The 21,818-nt window shown below is 39.3% G+C and overlaps 1 protein-coding gene across 20 annotated transcripts in view; it reads left to right on the top strand.

Annotated features, from left to right (window-relative positions):
- DAB1 (DAB adaptor protein 1) overlaps positions 1 to 21,818 on the top strand; it is a 474,713-nt gene that overhangs the window by 388,155 nt on the left and 64,740 nt on the right. For all 20 annotated transcript variants that reach the window (XM_052801584.1, XM_052801593.1, XM_052801580.1 and 17 more), the window contains one exon: positions 19,694 to 19,833. In XM_052801584.1, coding sequence (XP_052657544.1) covers positions 19,694 to 19,833 — 140 coding nt within the window. The remainder of the gene's footprint in view (positions 1 to 19,693; positions 19,834 to 21,818) is intronic.

Raw genomic sequence — 21,818 nt, 5'->3', positions numbered from 1 at the left:
ACACTAGGTCAAATAGATTGGCTGCCTGCTGGAATACAGACTTTTATCAAAATTTATTGAACAGGGTACAGGTAAATGTTTCTTTCTTTTAATCAAGGTTGATTAAATTACAATCAGAAAGATGCCCCTGCTCCCTTAGGCACATCACAACCTTGTTATCATCTCAAATTCATCCAGCCTTTCAAGAGAGGGTTTTATTAGCTCTTCCTAATCCCCAAATAATTACTCTAGACAAAGAGCTATTTGTAGAGAACATCTTGTCTAAGAAAAAGGGATTCACAAGAAATCACAGGCCCTAATAAATTCTCTGGTGCTCTGTGACACGAGTTTCCCAGGTTGTCCTTGATTTTAAATCACAACTGGGTCACGCTACTAAACAGCTGCGAGGGGAATGGTACCTCAGTTGGCAGAGATGCCTCCTCCTTGGGGTGATGGGGTTGAAATTTTATTCTCAGTACTTAAGCCTTGTGTTTGAAAAGGAGGAAGAACTTTTTGCACAAACTGGTAAAAGGGAGAGGAGCCGCGTTCTTGTAAGAGTTTACTTTTGCCCTTAAGCAAACTGTGAAGCATGGTTGCACAGCATCCAGAAGTCATCTTGCAACCTGTCTATAACAAGACGTGTACATGTTTCTCATACCGTGTATGTAGGGACTGAACGTTGCAATGCAAACTTTAAAACGCGTGGTCCTCCATCTCCTCTCTCTGTTGACGGAGTCCGGACTACTCCAGCTCCCATGGCCCTTCTGTATCACATGGGGAGAGCCAAATCTCTGAGGCTGAAGTTCAGAAGAGCCCGTAGATAGACCAAGACAGGAGTCTGACATCCTGCCCTGCTCTGCATCTTAGGTACCTGGCGCCAGGCTGCATAGCTACGTTTGCCTCTAATTAAGACAAGACACCTGAATCCTCCTGGGATTTGTACCCTTTCTTTGGGCATAAAGCAAGGGTTCCTCCTTTCTCTTAAGTACTGTCACTGCAGGAAAAGGGGGATGATTTTGATGATTGGTGCTGCTACCCTTTTATAAAACAGCTTCATGATTACAGGAGTAGGAAGTAAGAAACCCAGCAGGATCATTAATTCTTTAAAGTTCCCACTTTTTTTCACTACAGCTACCTCTAAAAAAGGTTCCCACTTTCTGAGCTTACTGTATTTCAGAAATCAGCAAATTTTGTGGGGAGTTTTATCACAGTGACAGTAAAAAAAAGAAAAAAAAAGAAACAAACCTAGACTATTTTATGTACTTTGAAGTCGTTTATTTACTAACTACTAACCACTAACACCCAGACTATCTGCTCACACCTATTCCTGTTTTAAGGCAAAATGCCTTTACTACTGCAAACAGAGAAATTAATCATAACTGGCTTGTTCTACAAAACACACTCCCAGTGATGGTGAAGGTCTGATTTTTTTTTTCTCCCCTCAAATAAGGAAACTTAAATTACTTAAGGGACTACTTAGCTTCCACTGGTGCAATTAGATTAATGTAGGAGGAATTTTGATTTATTTCCAGAGATGAATGTATGTTTCTAGGTCAGTAACTCTATTTAGAACAAAAGATCTTAAAATTTTTCCAAAATAAATCCAAATGTAGCGTTAAGTGTGCTGCTCTCCATTTGAATTTCAGTTTAGTCTTCATCTGATTTTTTTTTTTTGCCCTTTTCTTGAGAAGTGGCATAAGTCCAAAAGTGTTAAAGTTCAGAAGTAATAAATGAATTGGGAAAGAGGGGAAGTGGTAATAAAATGGTGATCTTAATTTGCATTGCCAGAGGACTGATGTCAATCACCCTGAACCAGTAACATAAGCCAGGAAGGGGGCAGATAGAGAGGCAGTGATGTTTGCTAGCAGTAAAATACTATCCAAAGCAGTAGAAATGAAATATAGCAGTGAAGCATTGGAAGGTATGATGATATTGAATAACTGGGCAATGAAGCAGATACAATTCAATGCTGATAATGTAAAACAATGCACACAGAGGGAAAAATAGTAATAAATTTACATGCGCGGTGGTGGGGTCTCATTTCTCAGTCGCCACTTTGGAAAGACATCTGAAAGTTTAGTTCTACAAAACCAAGTGAGCAAGCGTTCACTGTTCCTTTGAGCAGAGGCCACGCGGGGCTGGTGAGAGCTGATGGGAGCTGGGTTCAGAGGGAGCAGAACAACGCTGTTCTTCGTACGCTGCATTGCTTGGGACTCCTTGCAGCAATATGGTTTAGGAAGTAGGTTTGTGTCAGGTGCTTAAAGTTAAAAAGCAGTTCGGCAAGGTCAATGAGTTAAAAAACTATATTGGAGGCCACTAATTTGCAAAGTTGTCCCTTCTGGCACAGGAGTCCCTGGGGTCTGGGAGGGTGTTTCAGGGTGGTATCTCTGTTTGATTTTCCATCCCGCCAAACTTAAGGAACTTTATTGACATGTTGAACACAGGCTGCTGACTGCCTTAGCATCCATCTCTAGTCAGTGGATCTTCAGAGGGTGATTTATATTTTGGTTGGTACTTAGGCGTGGGTGCTGTGGTATGGAGGTTCTGCCTGAGATAATGCCATGTCCAGGATGGGGGGGTCCTTCAATGAACTGTGATTATTAATAGAGCGGCGTGAAATGTGTTCTCAGAGAAATGATTTACTGTATGTCACTAGAAAGGTGGATTTTATGAAGCTAGAGCTTGCTGCCTGTCATGACTCCCTTTCTATGAATCAAAAACAGATTTCTGGATTTGGCCCCTTGTATGCAACCTGGGGAATATATCATAAAGGACAGGAAATTTATCAACTGAAACAAAATTAAATGTGCAATATGTTCCAGTGTGTACTACTGGTTTGGTAATGTGTCTGTTGACAAACTTTATAATAGAATTATTAAAAGTTGACCTTTGGAGAAATGAAAAATCAAAGAATTAGTTGAGCCTCCTTTGAATATTCAGGATGCCATGCGAGACTGAAAATTAACTGATGTTTCTTGTGGAAAAATATCCTCTGGCAAACTGTTAAACGTAAATTTTGAGGAAGTTATATGTATCTATGCTAGTTTAAAAAAAAATTTCTTACCCATTAGATGTGCAGTATAATAAACCTTCCTCTTGATAGCTAAGCTACCCAGGGGCATTTATGGTAAGTGTTGGCTCAGAAAACAACCCCACGCCCTAAAACCCCAACTCTTCCTCCTCCCCTAAGAATCCCTTGCTCAGTCCTTGAGCGCCAAACCGGGACCCAGTCTGTGGCCCCCTTTCTGGTACCTGCAGTCATTTAGAACCACTTTTGAGTGCAGTTGTGAAGATTGTGACTAAGCTAATTACCCTACCGTATCTGAATTTACAGCCTGATAGTTAGTTATTCTGTATATGCCGTGTACTGTAGTTTACACGTAAACAGTCATTGGAAAGCAAAATAATCCTCCACAGTAAAATTGAGTATGTTCTGAGGAGTATTCTCTGTTTCCATCTCAGGAGCAGGATGCTCTTCTCTCATGTTCCATCTTCTTAGGGGTTTTTATGAGGTGACCTGTTATGTATAGACATGGTTTATCCCCATCACCAATAATGCTTATGCAATTGTTGTCTGAATACTAATCCTGAAATATAGTTTAGGCTCCTTTTGTGTTCATGATAGATTTCATGAACCTTTTTCATTGCTGATGATGTCAGCAGAATCTCTCTATTGAATTATGGATTAGACATTTAATCAAGGTCTGTGCATTATTATACAAGTTGCTTCTTTCAGTTTTCTCCTGAAAAATGAAATAAAAAAAATTTGATTTGCAATGGCATTGAGTGAACACCTGGTAAATAAAATTCAGTTGTGCATCTCTTACCTCTGTCTAACAACATGCAAATGTAAAACACGAGTTGTAGGTCCAGCAGGCCTCTCTACTGGAAGCCAAAGAGATTTTCTACATCAGTAAGAAAGGAATACAAAGTTCAGAATAATTTCCACCAAGACTGATGCACTTTTTTATAGCTTTTCCTGCAGATGTTAGTTTTAAAACATCTGTTTGTCCTGGTGTTTCTTTTCTCAGCATCTTGAATCAGAGTTGAGATGTGGCTGCAAGACCAGTTCAGGACCACCAGACTTGATGGTTTAGCAATTACCTCTGGTTTTATTCCAAATTATGTTTTTGTCCAGCTGTCTTTTAAAACCATTTCTGTGAGTTGCTAGGATACATTTCTAAAAGTGGAAACTGTTTACACAGCCTCAATATGAAAAATCTTTGTATTTCACTTATTTCTTGCCAAGGCTTCATTACAAGGCACTGCTGAAGTTTACCAATCTCTCAAAATTGTCATACAATCCTGTTTCTTTGTTTGTTGTAATCAGAGAAATACATAGCTGATTAAATGAATCTTGTTTTGTCTACTATTATTAACTCCTTTGCCGAGCTTTCCAGTGGCATTATTCATATGGATGGTTAGTCAGCTCAATCCTGACCAAGGCCAATCCTGCAAGCGCTGCTGGACGAGGCGGTTCTTACCGAATTCAAGCTGAAACGTCTCCCTTTCATACACGCACAAGTGCATCTGCGCTCTCTGCTTTACAAATGCCTAATATTTCAGATGGTGAAAAGGTGAAATCAGATTACTTGAAATAAAGTCAAACCCACACATTTTCCTAAGGAAAGTATTGAAATTTTAGGTAAAGAACTTGAAATTTGTGTGAAGGATGGGCTGAAAAGGCAGTGCAGACCAGCCAAAAGGCAGTGTGAGAGTTTGCATAATGAGTTCTGCATAATTTTTAAATTGCTACTTGCCAAAATATGATCCCAAGGATCAAGTCTTCCTCATCTTACAACATTTGCTGTAACTTGCCTTGTCTTATACTGTTAGGTTTTCTAAAATATGACGGGTTTTTTATATAACAGTACTCTTCTAATTATATATCTATACAGTAGAAATATTTTTTCAACATCTAAATTTATATTTTGATCTGCCGCTTCAGGCTTACTGATGATGGTTTTACTATCGAATAGATTTTATTTTGGGGGTTTCATGTAGGAGGGTGGCTGAAGAAAGAATTGGCATTTAAACCTTGAAAGAATTTTTCTTAAATGGTAGTCTTGAGATTAGTCTTGTTAGCCACCGTTGTGATTCTTTCAAACCAGCCCAATAGGCAGCTAAATAACTGCCACTGACATAATCAACAATCAGATTATATTGAATGCCCACAGACTCCACCAGAAAGGTCTAAGGGAAAACTATTACAGATGAAACAAAACATAGCATTTAAATCCTAGCACGAGAAGCAGCCAGACAAAGGGAACACAGATCGCGGTTTGATTACCCCTGTAGAACAACATTTAGAAAATTAATATTAGGGCATTGGTAATTGAAAGCATTTAAAAGTGTTAATGCCCTCCTTTTCTTTTCTTTGATTAAAAAGGTCTTTGACAGACCATAGCTGTGTGCATACGTGGTACCTCGAGCAAATATGGGAGTAATGGCTGGAATGTGCTCAGGTCTTTGTACAGCTCCTGCAAGTGTCAGAGGGTGGTACACAGCTTCTTAAAATGGTGGCCAGAAACACACATTTGTATTTAAAAGCTTATAAAAGTAGCCACATGGTTGATGACTCTAGAGTTTCAGCCTCTGATGATTTTTTCAGGTGCAGCCTTTCTATCTTGGTTGTATCAAGGCAACCTGGAGATGTGTTAATACACAAAAGTGAAAGACCATCAAAAGTTTTTAAGTCCTGTGTGTCTTGTTGTTCAGGGACAACTTCTTAACTGATGAAAGGTAAAGCCATTCCTTTCCCTCTGTCCTGGAAGCAATGAATCCTATAGATTATAGACATGTTTAAGGTATTCCATATGACCTAGGAGGAGAACCTGCACACGGCCTTTGTGCCTTTTGCATCTTGCTGTGGGCATTGCTCTGAGCAGTGTCAATTCATTTTGACTTACCAGTACAGTGCTAGAATGGCATAAAAGAAAACATAGTAAAGTGAAGAATTAGGCTCATCATTTTTTGCCTTAGGAATGATAGTACTATACATTTTTCAGTTGCACCTCCTGGCAATATATTAGAAGATGAAATACAGGCTTAGGCAGCACGCACTTGGGAGGAAAGTTAAAAGATTTTACTTCTGCCAAGCCTAAAGTTTTTAGGATGTTTAATAGGGATATGGTTGGTAAAAAGTGGAATCCATCATGTGGGTGCTGATAAAAGCAAGTACTGGTAAAAGCAAGGGGAAATCCACAGGTAATCTGAATGCTGCAGGAGGGTACAGTGGAATAAAGAAAATGGTGATCTTGACCTTTTCTTTGCCTGCAGTAGGACTGAAAACCTCAGAGTTGCTATTTGTTCTTGTCTTTGTATGATCAACTAGTCACAGATGGCCTTGGTTGGGTAATGAACCTTTCCATCTCCCTGTTACTGCATGAGTGTTACCTGCAGCTCGGAGTCATTCCTTATCTCTCACTGGAAGGGGTTAGATCTTGTTGAGCAAGTGGATGATCTAAGTCATTTTATACACCCCTTTCCTCCTGGTAATCTTTTCATTTTGATGGAAAGACTTTTGTGAGTTGAGGAACTGGGAAAACCTGGTTTCTTGGGTCTTGGTGTTGGTCTAAGCTCTAAGGAAAGACAAGCTCACAGCATGGCCTTTCCTCAGCAAATTCATTAATAGGGTCTCTCTCCTCTATTCAGCCACCTATTTTCCCCCAACCGGTTAAGTGAAAAATTCATAATATTGATGAGACTTGACTGAAATTGGCCCGAAGGTTCAAGTGTTAGTGCAGGGAAGAACGGGCATGAGAAGGGAGGACGGGGGTTTCTGTTGCTTTGCACATTCCCACATACACCCATGGAGCGTGTGGCTGTGTTACTCTTGTTTCCTTGGGAAACCAGACTAAAAATAATGGCAAATAGGAAATAAAACCAATTCTGTTACTACATAGTACATTGTAAGGGAAAAACATTATCCACGTCTCTGGACTACTAGAGTGTTTGAAGCTGCGATAACCCAGTTGTTAGCAACCATAATTTAAATGTATTTTTTTTACATAAATATGACTTATTTGAAGTATGTTGAATTAGGAAACTCATGAATAAATATTTTGACATAATCAGAATTATATGGCTAGAAATTGACCTACTTTGCATGACAGATGCTTGAGAATCCCCCAGCTAATAGCATACTAACCTGGCATAGCAATGCCCTATCTTATAATACACTAAGCTGCATACAGACATTAAATTATTAGATTGTTGGGTTTTTTTCACGGAGATTAGACACAGTCAATTTTGTTTGTAAATGAATAAGTTATAGGCAAGTTATTGAGAAGGCATTGGGGTGCAGTCCAAAGGAGGATTCATGCATCATTTGATCAATGTTTTCAGCGTGGTCTCGCAAAATACTCTTAGAGGTAGAAATAGACAGAAAAGCTTGATGGTTCCAGCCACCAAATATTGGTGGAGTGTTACACCACGTAAACAGGTCTTACACTCTTCAGAAGATAAGCACAACTGCGAGAGGAATAATAATGTTTTAAAAGTCTCTTAATATTTTAATGATACAAATAGAATCTATTTTTTTCCCCTGAGGCTGCTCTTTATGCTTGTGTTGATTTCAGCAGACTGATTTTATCTGCATGTCCTTAAAGTTAATATAACAAGGATTTTATACAGATTAAGTCAATAAAGAACTCTGACCTAAGAATAAAACTTCTCCTTCTTTTGAGTTCATACAAAATGTTTTTGGAAATAGTCTTTCTTTATTATTTTAACAAACACAGGTGATGAAACAGTTTAGGTGCACATTGCACAGAGTATAGTTTTCAGGCTTCATAAATTTTTGTTGTTCAGTTCTAGCACAAGAAATTGTAGTGCTTTTATTTGTGAAGTACCATTGCTTTTTATTTTTAATGGGAGAAAGGTAACTTTATCTTGGCTCAGTTTCAGTGAAGAAAACCCTCCTCTCTCTTATTTAATTCATGCAATGAAAAATAATACCATCTTCAATGTCATTAGCTCCTTTATTCGCTTCCCAGTTGTTTTCTCTGTTTTTAAAGAACTTCTGTAGATGAAGTCAACATTGTTCACACTTTTTTCCCCAAGGTCTTCAGAGGAATGTGATTTTCCTCTCTTGTAATGAACTCTTGTTATCACAGAGGTAGTAAAAAAAGCATGTATAATCTCGACAAATATGTTCTCTTTCAAGCCTTAAGCGGGAACAGACCGAGACACAGCTCCTACCCTCTATCTTGATTTACTCCAGCAGCTTAAAACTTCCTAGAACTAGGTTAAACTGTCCCTTTAACACTCATACTTCTCCCAAAAAGGATACAATTCGGTCAGCCTTGCAGTGTCCAGCTACCAGAGACGGCCTTGGGGGGCTGTAAGCAGAGACACTTTTAGGTACGGCTCACTTTGGGACTGACCTTCTCCTTTCAGGTAACGAAGGCATCATTTCTAAATAAGTCATGTTTGGAGGACACTGATTTGCAGTTAGGCAACTTGGGTTCTTTGGAAACTTCACCAAAGGGCAAGAGACAGAGGTCATTATTTGGCTGGGTTAGTTATAAGTCACCCTTTTCAAGAGCTTCTGTCTGGCTTGCAGGGTTTGGAAGGAGGGTTGTTAGCGATTTCTTTCTGGTTGCACTATACCTTGCTGCCGTTCTTGAGGTGAATAGCTCTGAAATACTGGACTGGTCTGCAGGTGGCTCAGCAAATTTGTTCAAATTTGTAAAAATGTTGGTAGCACTGAGCTTTGGTTTTTTGTTCTGTTTCCCCTCACATACCAACAGGCTCTTCAGATTCAAACATTCTAGGCTAGCTTGGCGAGCAGTTGGGTCCTTGTGCCCTTACAACTCAACCCATCTACCCAATGTCTTGAAAAAGTGCCCCAACTTTTCCCAGTTGAGTAATTTCCTTTCCTCTTACTTGAAGTAGAGTTATCTGGTGGGTTTTGTCAGTTTGGTTTTGTTGTATTTTATTACTTTTCTAACAATATTCTGTTTCATTCTTAGTTTCTTGAGTACCTGCCCAAACACTTCGGCTCTTTGATGCCTGATCAATGTAGTTCCAGAAACGGAAGAGTTATCCTGATGTGCTGATCCTCTGTCGCACTACACACACGAGAGATGCACAAACCCCAATTTCTTACCTCTGGAATTTGTTAAGGCACAGGGGTGTTTCACTTCTTATTAACGCTTTGCCCAAGGGTGATTGCCGGCAGTAGTCTTTTCATTTCTGCCTCCTGCTGCCACTTTGACAATAGGAATGGCAGCAGGAGGCAAAAATGAAAGGACCAGATTGAAAGAAGCACTTTGCCACTGTTGTAATTTTGAAATTGATGGCGTTTTTTAGCCCAAAGTCTTGGGAAAAAAGCTGCTTTCCTCTTTGCCTCCTATTGTTTTTCCAACAGGGAGAGACATTCTCTGATGTTGCAGAGGCAGTGGGAGGCCAAAATGAAAATAATTTTCTTCCTGAAACATTAGATAGCAAAATGTGAACAATTTCAGCAGGGAAATAGTGGTTTGGGGTTTTTTTTGACTGCCATGTGGTGAATACTGGTATTTCCATTTGCCCATGGAAAATAAATAGCAGCTGCTTTTCTTATTGAATTAACGTGATCATAGGATAATTTCTACAAATCTATTTACTGTGCGTTTTTAGCAGATCATTTTCATTCTTCTCCTTTTTCTGCGTGAGAATAGGCTTTGTAAGGTGGGGACATAATTCCCTTCTGAGGCCACGTGCTGCTTCTAATGCCATGGCCTTGGAGCCAGCTTTTTAAGCCAGAAACTTAAGGCTCTGCACGTTCCAGAACTGCATTTTATACCAATATCATCAGAACAACTAATAAATTGAGACATAATGGTTAGTGCCACTAATTCCATAGGAAGAAAGGTGCAGGGTGGTTCTGCAGCTGCACTATCGCATTGGTGACTTAGCTGCCATCACAGCATGGTGCGTGATGCAGCTTTTCTGCTGGAGTTTTTGCTCAATGGTATTGGGGGTTAAGTGAAGTGGGAGGTGGGGTGGAGTGAGCTTCAGAGGAGGCCAAGTGGGAGAGCATTTGTGCTTCATTTGAGACTGATGTTCACCTTCTCTACCCCAGAAGACCAAGTCCTATGATTTAGGTGAGACTTCATTTGCAACGGAGAACCAAACCAGTCAAGGAACAGAAGCACAACCACCAGACTCTGCAGTCTGCAGATGTTTACAGCCTGTTGTGATCTACTGCATCATTTTGTAACTAAGTACTGGCATGAGTCTTCAACAAAATAAAGTTCTACATTGACAAAGAGGATGGCTGGAGGAGAAAGGTTGCCCTGGCACATGGCCATGATTTTATCCAGTGTGGTGCACAGTCCCATTTCTGTGCGTGCACGCGGCACTGATGCAGTAGGAGACCACAGTGTTGACAAGAGAGGGTAAAGTGTAAATCAATGAATGGCTTTGTCCTCCTGCTTTAGCTGTTATGGGCTATTGCTCTTTTCTTTGGGGACTTTAGTGTGTGTAATTAGTTATCTTGGATGGAAAGATTTTTCTCTTATTGAACATGTGAGAAATTTGGGAATGTTAATCAGCAGAGCATAACCTTTTCTTAACTTGCTCTTTTTATAGTCACGGAGAATTAACATTTATCTTAGGGCAGCACAAGAATTGGCATTTGTATGAAGTGAACTGATTCTCCACCCTTTCTCTTTCTTTATACATAACAAAACCTAAACTCTTTGATACACTCATGAACAGAATATATTTGTAGGCTTTGAAGTGTAAATTGTGAATTTGTGTGTCTCAACATGATATTGGGGTGCCATGTGTAAGCACATTCATGTCTGTGTCCTGGATTAATTAAAGTCTAATTAAAATTGTTCTTGAAAACTACATACTTAAAGCCAGATACAGGTAGACACACAAAAGCAGCTTGGTTTTTTTTTTCATACGTTCTGAGCACTTTTAGTTCTTGCAGGATTAAAGAGTCAGGGGAATTCAGCAACTCTCCAAATCTTGTTGCATGTTCACATACCAAAATGATTATTTAGATGCTTATCTTTAAATGATCAGTTTTCCTAGTTTTGGCTAGTTTTTCAGCTGCTTTAAGGTGCTTCTCAGTGCTACAATGGAGCTTGGAAGGAAAGGCAATTCTAATTTACTTTCCTCTTCCCCAGCAAGTTCAGATTTGGTTGGGAAATGACACATTCTGGGGTAATTTAGCAGCGCCATTTGGACTGGCCTCTCCTTGCTACTTTGAAAGTCCTTTATGGAGATTCTTGGTAGTCAGTGGTATCTATTGGATGTCCCATTAGGGCTCTTTTGCTTGGGCATATTAGTACAGCTGTAACAGGTCCCTTGGTTTTCAAAGTGGCTGGGCTTTTACCATGCCCTGTCCAAATGCAGTGCGTATATTAACGCCAATTAAGGATCACTGTAAAATCAATTACCTTTTCTCAGTTGATTTTGTCTCAGAAGCAACCAATTTCATATTGACATCCAGGCAAGTGGGTAAGGAATGAACTGGTTGATGGCCCTGTTTTCCCAAGGGCTTTATTTACTTGACATTTTGGTGTCTGCATGATGTAAACATTTACCCCAGCTTTGAAACATTAAGTGAACAAAGTTTGCTAAACTATCTTCTGTCTTTTAAAGAGGAGAATCCACAGATACCTGTCCTCTCCCTTCCCCTCTAGTTGTCCAGAAAACATCATTTTTATTCTTAATCTCTAACAGCAGAAAATGGACTACCAAGTTTTCCTTGCTTCACTTCTGGTTGTTCCCTGGGGCTTGCAGAACAAGGCTAGCACCCCAAAATGAAGTTTTATTGCGGTGTCGCATTTCAATTTAAATCAGTGTAGAATGTGGGATTTTAGCTGCTTCTGCATCCAGCCTGTAACAGGCACCTTACAGAATGCCTTTCAAAGATTTATGGAGACTTGCATGGTACAGAGGCTGAAAGGAAGTTTAATTACATTCAGCTTTTGGTCATTTCTCTGTCTGAGGATGTGCCCATATAGTGTCATCTCAAAGACCATCGAAGAAAATAAAATTGATCAGTGAGCCTTCTGGCTAAAACAAAAATGAGTGCTTTGTCATCTGCCTGTGGAGCGTATGTGCTCAATCACTGCCATCTCCTGTGTGCTTGCCCTAGACTCTCCATCATTGAGATTTGTCCAAAATTTTAATCAAACATTATTTTATACTGAGGCCTTCTCTGTAAATGATTGAATTCTTCTCTTGACATACTCACACATACTTATTTGTACTATAAAGAAATAATTTAATCTAGTCCATGAAAGCGTTTTGCTTTGGAGACAGTAAAATGTACATCTTGTTTTGTATTAGCTTGTGTAGAATACAAAGCGTTAAGATAAAAACTTGGCAAGTGCAATTGCTGTCACCTTGTGAATGACATCTCTGCTCATAAAGCTCTGCTTAAAGACAGCAAATAGTATGGGAACATCTTATTTACTTACATAGGAAACTTGGTTCTAAGAGTGGGGATGTGTAGGTGTTTTCGAGTACAGTAATTCACAGGCTAATAATGCCAGAAGCCATAAAATCTCTCAGTTGGAGGTTACTGTGAATAGCAGTGCTGAACAATCGGGAAGTACTGCTGAGATGATAGTCTGAATGATGATTGAGTTTTCCTGGAGAGCCCTTATCTGTGTTTAAAATTGTAGGTAATGTTTTTAAATTTAACCATAATAGAAGTTCATTGAGCCTTTAGAGTGGTTCCTGTGTCCTTTCTTTAAATGGTTTATCATTTTCCGCAGAAATATTCCCAGTCTTTGCATTCAAGACAAATGTTTGCGTTGCTGTCAAAATGGGACATTTTACCTTTTTCTGAGCAGAAGGACCAAGAGGACCAAAGCACCAGCGGGACAGGATGGAGGTTCTCCCTCTAGTTCCTTGTACTAGGAGGCTCACGTGCTTCCTGATGGCACCCTTGGGCAAGGAGGAGGTTTAAAATATAGTTTGCTGAGGTTTTATGTACTTGTACCTTGGCAATATCACTTTGTCAATACAGTAGACCCCAATAGGGTTCACTTGTTGACCCTACAGCAAGCTATCTGTAGCTGGGTAAGCTAGAAGCACTCCAGAACATGTCTTGCAGAGTTTTTAGGAGTTTCCCTATCAGTTGATGAAAGGAGAAGTTTGTATTCAAGTTGTACTCATATGCTGTAAACAAGGTTTTGTATAGGGTCCTATATAGAAAAGAGGTACTTATTCCCTTTAAAATTTTAACATGCTTTTTAAGGTTGTAATCCACCCCCATAAACAGCTTGCATTTCACTACATCAGTAGTTTTTTTCAGTTTCTAGGAGCTAGCCTTTATCAATGAATTAAAGTGTGAAATCCAAAGTACATCTTCATGTAAAAGACAGCGGTGATTGATGTTGTGAGCAGATCTTGCTGCGAATGTACTCTGGTCACTTGAGATGAATTATAGATCCTGAAATTAAATGCTTAAGTAACTCTCATGTTAAAAAAAGTTAAAAATGGCTAATTGCAAGAAACTCATTTGAAAAATATTTTGAGAGGAAGAGAACGCTAGTGATAACACTAGAAGTTAAATTGTGTGCACATATACTGCTAGATATGATGTGTTCTCTTTTCTAAAATGTTAAGTTAAAAAAGGAAAACAATTTTATTTTTGTGTCAGATCTCTAGGTGCAGCACAATGGGGTTGAGCAGTCGTGCTCCCAAAGACAGTGACAAATACACAACCTGGCAACTTGAAGTTTTCTACCTCTAGCAGAAAAGTTCAAAAATTAGATTAATGGATAGCAGGAGGATCTGAGAATTTGTGGGGGTTTTTTAGTTTTAAAATCCCAAATAAGCATGCTGCACTGAACTTTTTTATGCCTATGAAGAAAGAATTGTGTTTCCAAGGTGCTGCAGTCTTGGTATCAAGATCCATCCCTTTGTGCGATGGATAGATTTGAGCTCTCTGTATTGGACTTGCGGTTCTGTGAAGCCATTGAGAAAAATATGCCATCAAGGAGACTAATCTGTTTGAGCTTTTCATGATTCCTTCATGAATTGCTGTTTAGTTGCTGCTGTACTGAAAGGTACATATAATTATGTATGTATTTTCTCTTTTACACCTGCTTACGTACTTTTTTTTTTTTTGAGGGAAATCTGTAGTTGATTAAAATTACTGTGAATTTTCTTCAGCTAATTGATATGAAATGAAGCTGTGCACCATATGTGTATGCATATGTGCAAATACATAAACTTATGGATGCATATATATGTGGACATAGGGGCGTATATGTGCACAGCTAATGGGAAATATCCTTCACTTAGCAATTAATTTAGTAGTCTTCAGTGTGTGCACCATCTTAGAGGTCATTCTGCACCGCAGTGTTTTGTATTTTCCACTGTGTTGGTGCTATAAAAATGCTAATTGTCCCCATGAAGATGTAGGCTGTTTATAAGCGCGTACGTGATTGTTTTTCAGCCCTGCGAGATATAAGGAGGTGTTACTTCAGGTTTATAATTTGAATGTGTGATGGATACAACTTTGACAGTTTATTAGTTAGAAAAGAAGAAAAAAAAAAGACAGTGGTGTGTCGTTCTTCAGCGAATTGATTGCCAGGAGCATGTTATTGACTTTGGTGATAATATCATTATATATTTTACAGTCGTAAAATCAAGAAATTCAGATTATGCCCTGAGGGCTTCACACATTTAAATAAAGGATATAGCCATTTCCAGGGCTATTGGTTTAGATTAGCGGGTGCTGTGAAGAATGTGTACTATGTTATAAGAACATACAGAAAAAGCAACAGTGTGCTTATTGCGGTGATGCTTCGGTTTATTTTCGTTTTCTATTTATGAAATACGCTCACTCACAGATCCCCTGGGAGAATGAACAGCGTTTGCTCTAAATGTTAGCATATTAATACAATGTTAGCTTGGTGCTCTGTTGGGCTAAGAGCCTAAATCAAGTGTAATCCTTGACTTGTACTAAGAGTGAGGATAAGTCTTCTTGAAACACTCACTAAAATACACAGTGCCCGGGAAGAAAACCTTGAGTGAGCTGCAGTCTGTAAAATTAAGAGCATTACGTGGAGCCAAATAACCTAATGCAAACACAGCTCTCCCTCTTGATGTCCGAGTCCGGGTTGGATGGCAGCTGGTGTGCTGCTCTGATGGTGATGCCCGGGGAGCGACTCCCCGAGCAGCTCCAGTGACTGCTGCTGCTGGGTACGACCCGGGGAGCACTCGCCCCGGCACTCAACTTGGGCTGCTCTGACCTGCGTCTTCCATAATAGCTTATGTTCTTCTCGGACTGTTCACCAGTCACGTCTTGGGACTGAATGTACTTGAGGTACTTGGGTTGAGTACTTGGGGTTTTGGGTTCAGGTCTGTCTTTAGCTTGCTTGAGGGAATCTTAGTTTAATTAAGGTATATTGCCTCAAATAAAAATGATTGACTGTGCTAAAAACCTTGTTTATTACTTCTAGGGTAGCTTTAGTGAGATGGATAAAGTACCTTAACACTGCTCATGATGATAAGCCTCTCTCTACTTTAGATGCAAGCTCAGAAGCATATTGCATCACCCAGCTCTGGGGATTTATTGTTCTCTTAAAAGACTGTGCAAGTCCAAGTGCAATGTCACAACTCGGCAGCAAAGGTCGTGTTTGCCTACTCAGGCAGGAGCAGTGGGTCCAGCTGGAACACATATGGCTTAAAGGTGGATGCTGACATCTATAGGAGTAGATGAAATAATTACTCTTACATTTACATTTTAAGGGCCTCTGAGGATTATAAATCTATATGCTGCAAACAAAACATTTCTTTGCCTGTGTCAACAGCAGCACGTTTTCTAATTAAACGTGATCACCTTTCTAAACTGAATTTGTTGTTATTGGGTTTTTAGCTTTTGCATTTTTTCTCAGTTTGGGGCATGAGAATCAAATCGCTTTTAGTTTTGTTGATAAACTTGTGCCATTTTGGATTGTAAAGCGCTTGTGTTGAGTTGCGAACAAATGCTTGGGATATTCCTTTGCTTATGCAATTTATGAAAGCATTTTAGAGCAAACCATTGGAAATTATCCATTGGTCTTGAAGATAAAGAAGTTTTAAAACAAAAATTTAATTTAGGATCATTTTAGAATGATGTAGTGGTGCTGGTCCTCTGAAGAAGAACGCTGGGCAGATCCCTACCTGTGCAGGGTACGGTGGACAACTGGGATGGGCATCAGCAGCTCACCCAATGTGGTTTCGGCAGCTGTGGTGTTCTCGAGTCAAGAAATCCTAAGATGAGATCTTGGGAAATGTGTTGTGGAAAGAAGTGGTTGTCATTAAACATGTGCTTCTAATCTTGCTGTAGATTATGGTCTAGTAATGATTTGAGACCCCAAGCTTCAGTTTTCCATAAAATCTTCTTAGTTGGTTTGTGAATGTCCCCCTTCCTACCCTTGAGATATTATTTGTAGTTTGAGGAAGGCAAGCTGAGAGTGAAAGCCCCAAGATGCGGCTTCTTGTTATTCAAATAAAACTGAGCTCTGGCAGTAAGTGCAGCCCCGCATCCAGGATAATCCTGCTTCCCGCAGACTGGGACCGAGCAAGCGCAGTGGCAGTGGGTGGCTGGAGAGCCGAGCGCGACAGCAGGTCTCTGCTGACAAAAGCAAGAGCTGGGAAGAAGAAAAGATCGACTCTGCTTGTTACGTGGAAAAAAAGAGGCAGCGCTTTCCTGGGCAGGTTTCTGGCACAGGTACAGCTCTCTGGTTTAGTGGTTTAATGTTATCACTCACCCTCCTCTGAACCTTAAGAAGAATTACAGCCTTCTAATTCAGGCATCTCTTATTTATGCAGTTTCAAACACAGAAAGAACCTTGTTCAAGAACCGTCATTAAAAAAAATTTTTTTGTTTTAATGATGAGATGTTTATGAGAGTCTGGACTATCTGCCTTATAAGAGTCCAGTGTGCAAATGAAGTATCACCCTGCATAAATCTCACATCTCATGAGTGGTATAAAATCAACCATACTGACAGTGTTTGTCATATGGTCATTTTCCAAGCAGGTAGGAAGTTTTTCAGTGCTGATTGCAGCACCAAAATTTGGAAATGCAGTATGAGCATAGATTGGGGGAAATCTGGATATATGCTGAGAAATGGTGACTGTTGCAGATGGCTGATTTATAATATAGGGCAGTGTGTGTGTGCATTCTCTCTGCTTTTTCACGGGGGACATGCTCTAGGGTTTTACGGTTGAATTTGTAGTCTCTAGTAATTCGCGGTTTCCACTGCAGTTTAAAATATCTACATCATTTTCACGTTGATGATTTTTCCCAGTCATTTATCCCAAAAGCACTTTATCCTACTTAATCTGGGTCATAATTGACATGGGACTTGTGTGTAAGTAAACATAGCCATAAGTTGTGTTTGAATGGGCTATTAATGTCAGGGATTTATTTACGTGCAGCAAAATAGATCAGAGGTTGGAATAAGTATAAATGTTCAAATAACTGAGGAATACAAGGTTGCCATCATGACTTGGACCCAGGAAACACTCTTGAACACTTACACGCTCATGCTGTTAGCACAGCTGCCTTCAGCTGTAACGAAGACGTAAGGTTGAAAATTGTTGGCAAGAAAGCTGTTGGAATTGGATTTTATTTACTGCAAATCAACAGGATATCTTTGAAAGTATAAAAGGCGTATGGAAAAGTCCACTGTTATCGTTGTACTTTGTTGTGTCTCCAGATGTTCTCCCTCCTGCCCCACTCTGGAGGCTGAAAGTGGAAAATGGGTTTTCATTGTATTTAGCTGATGGTGCCAACATCTGCCTTGGCATTTTCCTGGGGAATGAGATTAGCACTACTTTGAGTTTCTGATTTATCTTTTGTGTTTCTATTAGATTTTTTTTTTTTAATAAAATATAATGTAAGAGCATGAAGTTTCAACCCTGTTTATTTCTTCTGAGGGAGCAGGAGTGAAAACTAATCAAGGGAAACAGTTGGGTGGCTGCTGGCCACAGGAACGCTTGTCAGCTGCCTTATTTTTAAGGGGCTATAAATGAGGTATTAAAACATTGCTCTGAGCTGATATTTTCATTGAAAGAAGTAGTATTTGTGTGCTCAAATACACTCAAAGATCTCAATATGCTTAAAATAGCTCTATTTTTTAAACATACATTTAGTCCATCATTACTTCACAGTGTAGACTGTGCTGTGCTCTGGGGGAAGGAGAAGCAAAAGAGTATGTTCATTTGGAAGTACTCGTCGTTGGTTATGTATGCTTCTAGTTATTCTCATAGTGGTACTGTAAAAATTTCAATTCCATAGTTTTGAAACTAGTTTGTTCATCCACATGGTGGGTGTGTAACACTAGCAAAGTTGACCCAAGTGTTGACAGCTGAAAAAGGTGCTTTTAATAGAAATGCAAAACAAAATAGCTTTTTCCCCCAAAGTTTCTGTACTTCTGTGTATCAAAAACCAGCTGCACAGAAGCAGATTTTATTAATGTTTTGGTGCTTAAATCTGACCTTTCAAAGGGGAATGAGCTTTGGAGAAAATGTGGGCCAAAATTCTCAAATATAGATGTCTAAGACTAGATTCTTACCTATGGTTCATTTATAGCAGACTCTAGCTCTTTGTTCATTTTTTACGAAAGCTAGAAGGATGGGGCAAAATCTGCGACTAGGGCTCCCAGGTGGTAATAGTATAAATTTTAGCAAAGTCAGTCCATGTTTAGGGAAGTTTTCTGGTGGAATCTGTTGGGTCCGAGAAACTTCAAATTCTTTAAGATCTCACATTTTTGCTTTCTTCTTTGTGCCTTGGGTGTTGTTTGTTTGGTTACTTGTTTGGTTGCAATTATTTACAGTTCGCTGCTGTGTTTTTTGAGATCCTAGCAAGAAATTCCACAGACAGCTGCAAAATATATCTTTAATCAATTTTAGGAAGACTGATTCCCTAACTAACATATTTCTTCCAGCTAAGACACAGTATAAACTCTTCTGCAGATACTTGGAGGAGAAAGTCTTCCTGACAAAGATGTCCTTTTCATGGATTGCTATAGTGTCATCATTGCATGGTTCAGCCTAGTCTGAGCCTTGTAATTTATGTACATTGGCCTTATCAGTACTGTGCTATCTTACCCCCTGATTGCTTTTTTATTAAGAAACATCTTGTGCCTTTTTTTTAAGCTTCTCGGGGTGAGCCTGTGAGAGCTGACTTTGCTAGTTATGTCATTTCTGTATATGTCTATAAGCAGAAAGAATAGAATGAGGAGACAGTATTTCTTGTGGGGGTTTTAGAGCAGCAATATTCTATAGGCAAACAGTATTTGTTTTTCCATCATTCAAATGTTAATAGTGTAAATATTGCTGATATGGTTAGATAAGTCAGTATACGAGGAAATAGTAGCATGTTTCTATTTGAGTTTTGTCTGCAAAATGAAGAATTCTCAAGTGTATTGGGATTAAAACAACCCATACAGATCAGAAGTTTTCAGATCCATGAGGTCTGATTCAGCCTTATCTCTCATTTCTGTAAACCTAATTTGTGTGCAAATTTCATGCAGAAGATTTTGTATGGCAACAATTCCACTGTGAATTCATTTGAGGTAGTTAGGCCAAAAGGTTTTATTGAACTAGTACTGTTTCCTGTAACTTTATTGAAATGTTTGCATGTTTAGGTGTTGAGGTAGGAGTTAGATCTAATTTGCCACTTAATTTTGAGTATTTATTAATTTATTTTCCTTTGCATTCATGTAGATTTCCTTGTTTTCCTTATGTCTTTTCAGGTCAGGATCGCAGTGAAGCCACTTTAATAAAGAGGTTTAAAGGTGACGGTGTCCGATACAAAGCAAAACTGATTGGGATAGATGAGGTTTCTGCGGCACGAGGAGACAAGTTATGCCAAGACTCCATGATGAAGCTCAAGGTGCAGTGAAACTTTTAATGTTTAATATTATGGAGTCAAGAGAAACAAATTTCAGCTTGAACTTTTACTCATTCTCCTTTCATGACACTGAGTCTCACTCTGGTTAATTATGTATTGAAATCAGTCAATTTTACATGAACTCCTGGCTGGTATTGCTTATCCCAGTTTAATTTTAATACATTATCTCCGAGTTCAGTAGTTATTCGTGATTGACACCACTGCAATTTGTCCACAAATTATAAACAACACATCTGCAAATTGAATAATTTTATTATGCAAAAGGGGAGGTAAACCACTATGAAGAAAAATGGTGTATCAGAACATTTTATGACATTGCTAATCAACTACAGCCCTGCCTTTGACCGTTATCTCCTGTCGGGACAAGCAGGAAGGGGTGAGTGATGGTGTGGGGTGTAGGTAGGCAGATATAGGGGGGAACTGGTGTCCCCACTGGGAGGAGAATGTCTTGCACCTTTAATGGTAGGATTGATTGGTTACAAAATCAGGAGGCAGTGCACTGAGAGGACGGAGCATGAGAAGATAAAGAGGAGTCCCCAGAGCTTAGGGGAAGAAATGGAGCAGTGACAAAGGCAGATTTTGAGTAGACTGCAAACTTAGAGAGTAGACAGAGTCTGAAAGCACTAGTGGTGTAGGAGGGTGGACTTTCTGGAGCCTGATCAACATCTCTGTCTGGCTGAGTCTTTTCTTAGAACCCTCAAAGACCATAAGAGCTCTCTATAGGAAGCATCCTTTATTTCGCCCTGGGACATGTGGAAGAGCTAGAGTCATTGAAAAGGAAGGATAGATTATGTTTTCCTCAAGTGCAGTGCTGGCTGTTGGCTTCCCATCTGCATTGTAGGGTTACAAGCTGGGTCTAGGAGTATAAACCCTTTGCAGTTTTTTCCCGTTATTTTTTTCTTCCAGTCCTCTCCCCAGCACTCTGCCAAGAGAGCTGATGAATTTTCCATTAGTGATTTTTTCAGGAGGAGAAATCACTAAATAGTATCTTTTACATTACCAACCAGCAGGGTTCCAGTCCTGAGGACCTGGGAGGAGTAGGTGGTTATTCATGAATAAACAGCAAAGGGTGACAAGCATCTTATGGTTGAACAATCCAAAAGCAAGACCTGGTAAATAATTTACAAATCAGTTACAAACATTTTATGACAAGCAAAATCTAATCTGTTCTAAAAGGTGCACTGTTGATTTATTACATCTGCCACAATATTCCTATCTGGTTTAATTGTATACTGGATATTACTCACCATTTCACAGTTCCTAGAAGCAATTTGGGAGAGTTGTCACTGTTCTGCTGCACAAGCCTTTTTGTCTCTCTCCTCCATGGATTACCATTTCTGCATCTCCCAGATGCCTGATACCTGTTTGCAAAGTGGCAAGATTGATCTAAACACTGTTGTGAGATGACTAAAACTATTAAGGGAAGGGAACAGTAGAAATTCATGTTTGTATGTAAGGCAGCATAGCGTGAAGTTGTGGGCTCTGGAAACCTAGTGTCTAACAACATGAGTTTTAAGGCCAGGCATAAAGTTTTGGGGTGACTTTTGACAAATGACTCCATTTTTTCTCTTTAATTTTCATGTCTGTGTAATGAGAACAATGACATCATGAAGGTCTTAAAACATAAGTTAGTGGTTGTTAAAACATGTTGAAATTGCAGAGCATCAGATAAAGGCTAAATGTTTTCATTTATTTACTAGTGCAATTGATTACATTTGATCTTAGTACAGTGTTATTGGTCAGGGCAGGCTCCTGAGAAGGTGGATAATAGAAGTTACTTTTATACTTACACTGTGGGAGAATAATACATGAGATGCATATCAGCAAGTTCACTTACGAAGTAAAAGCCTGAGATCAGGAAAAAAACTAACCCTCAATACCAGTTTTTTACAGCAGAGGTATAGTTTGATTTTTGAGAAGAATATTCTTCAACTATAAAAAGCTCAATTTGCTTATTCCACATAAGT

The sequence above is a fragment of the Harpia harpyja genome, chromosome 11 (assembly GCF_026419915.1).
Source record: "Harpia harpyja isolate bHarHar1 chromosome 11, bHarHar1 primary haplotype, whole genome shotgun sequence".
Lineage (NCBI taxonomy): Eukaryota > Metazoa > Chordata > Aves > Accipitriformes > Accipitridae > Harpia > Harpia harpyja.
Note: the sequence above shows the minus strand (reverse complement) of the source record. Positions and strands in the feature narration are given on the sequence as shown.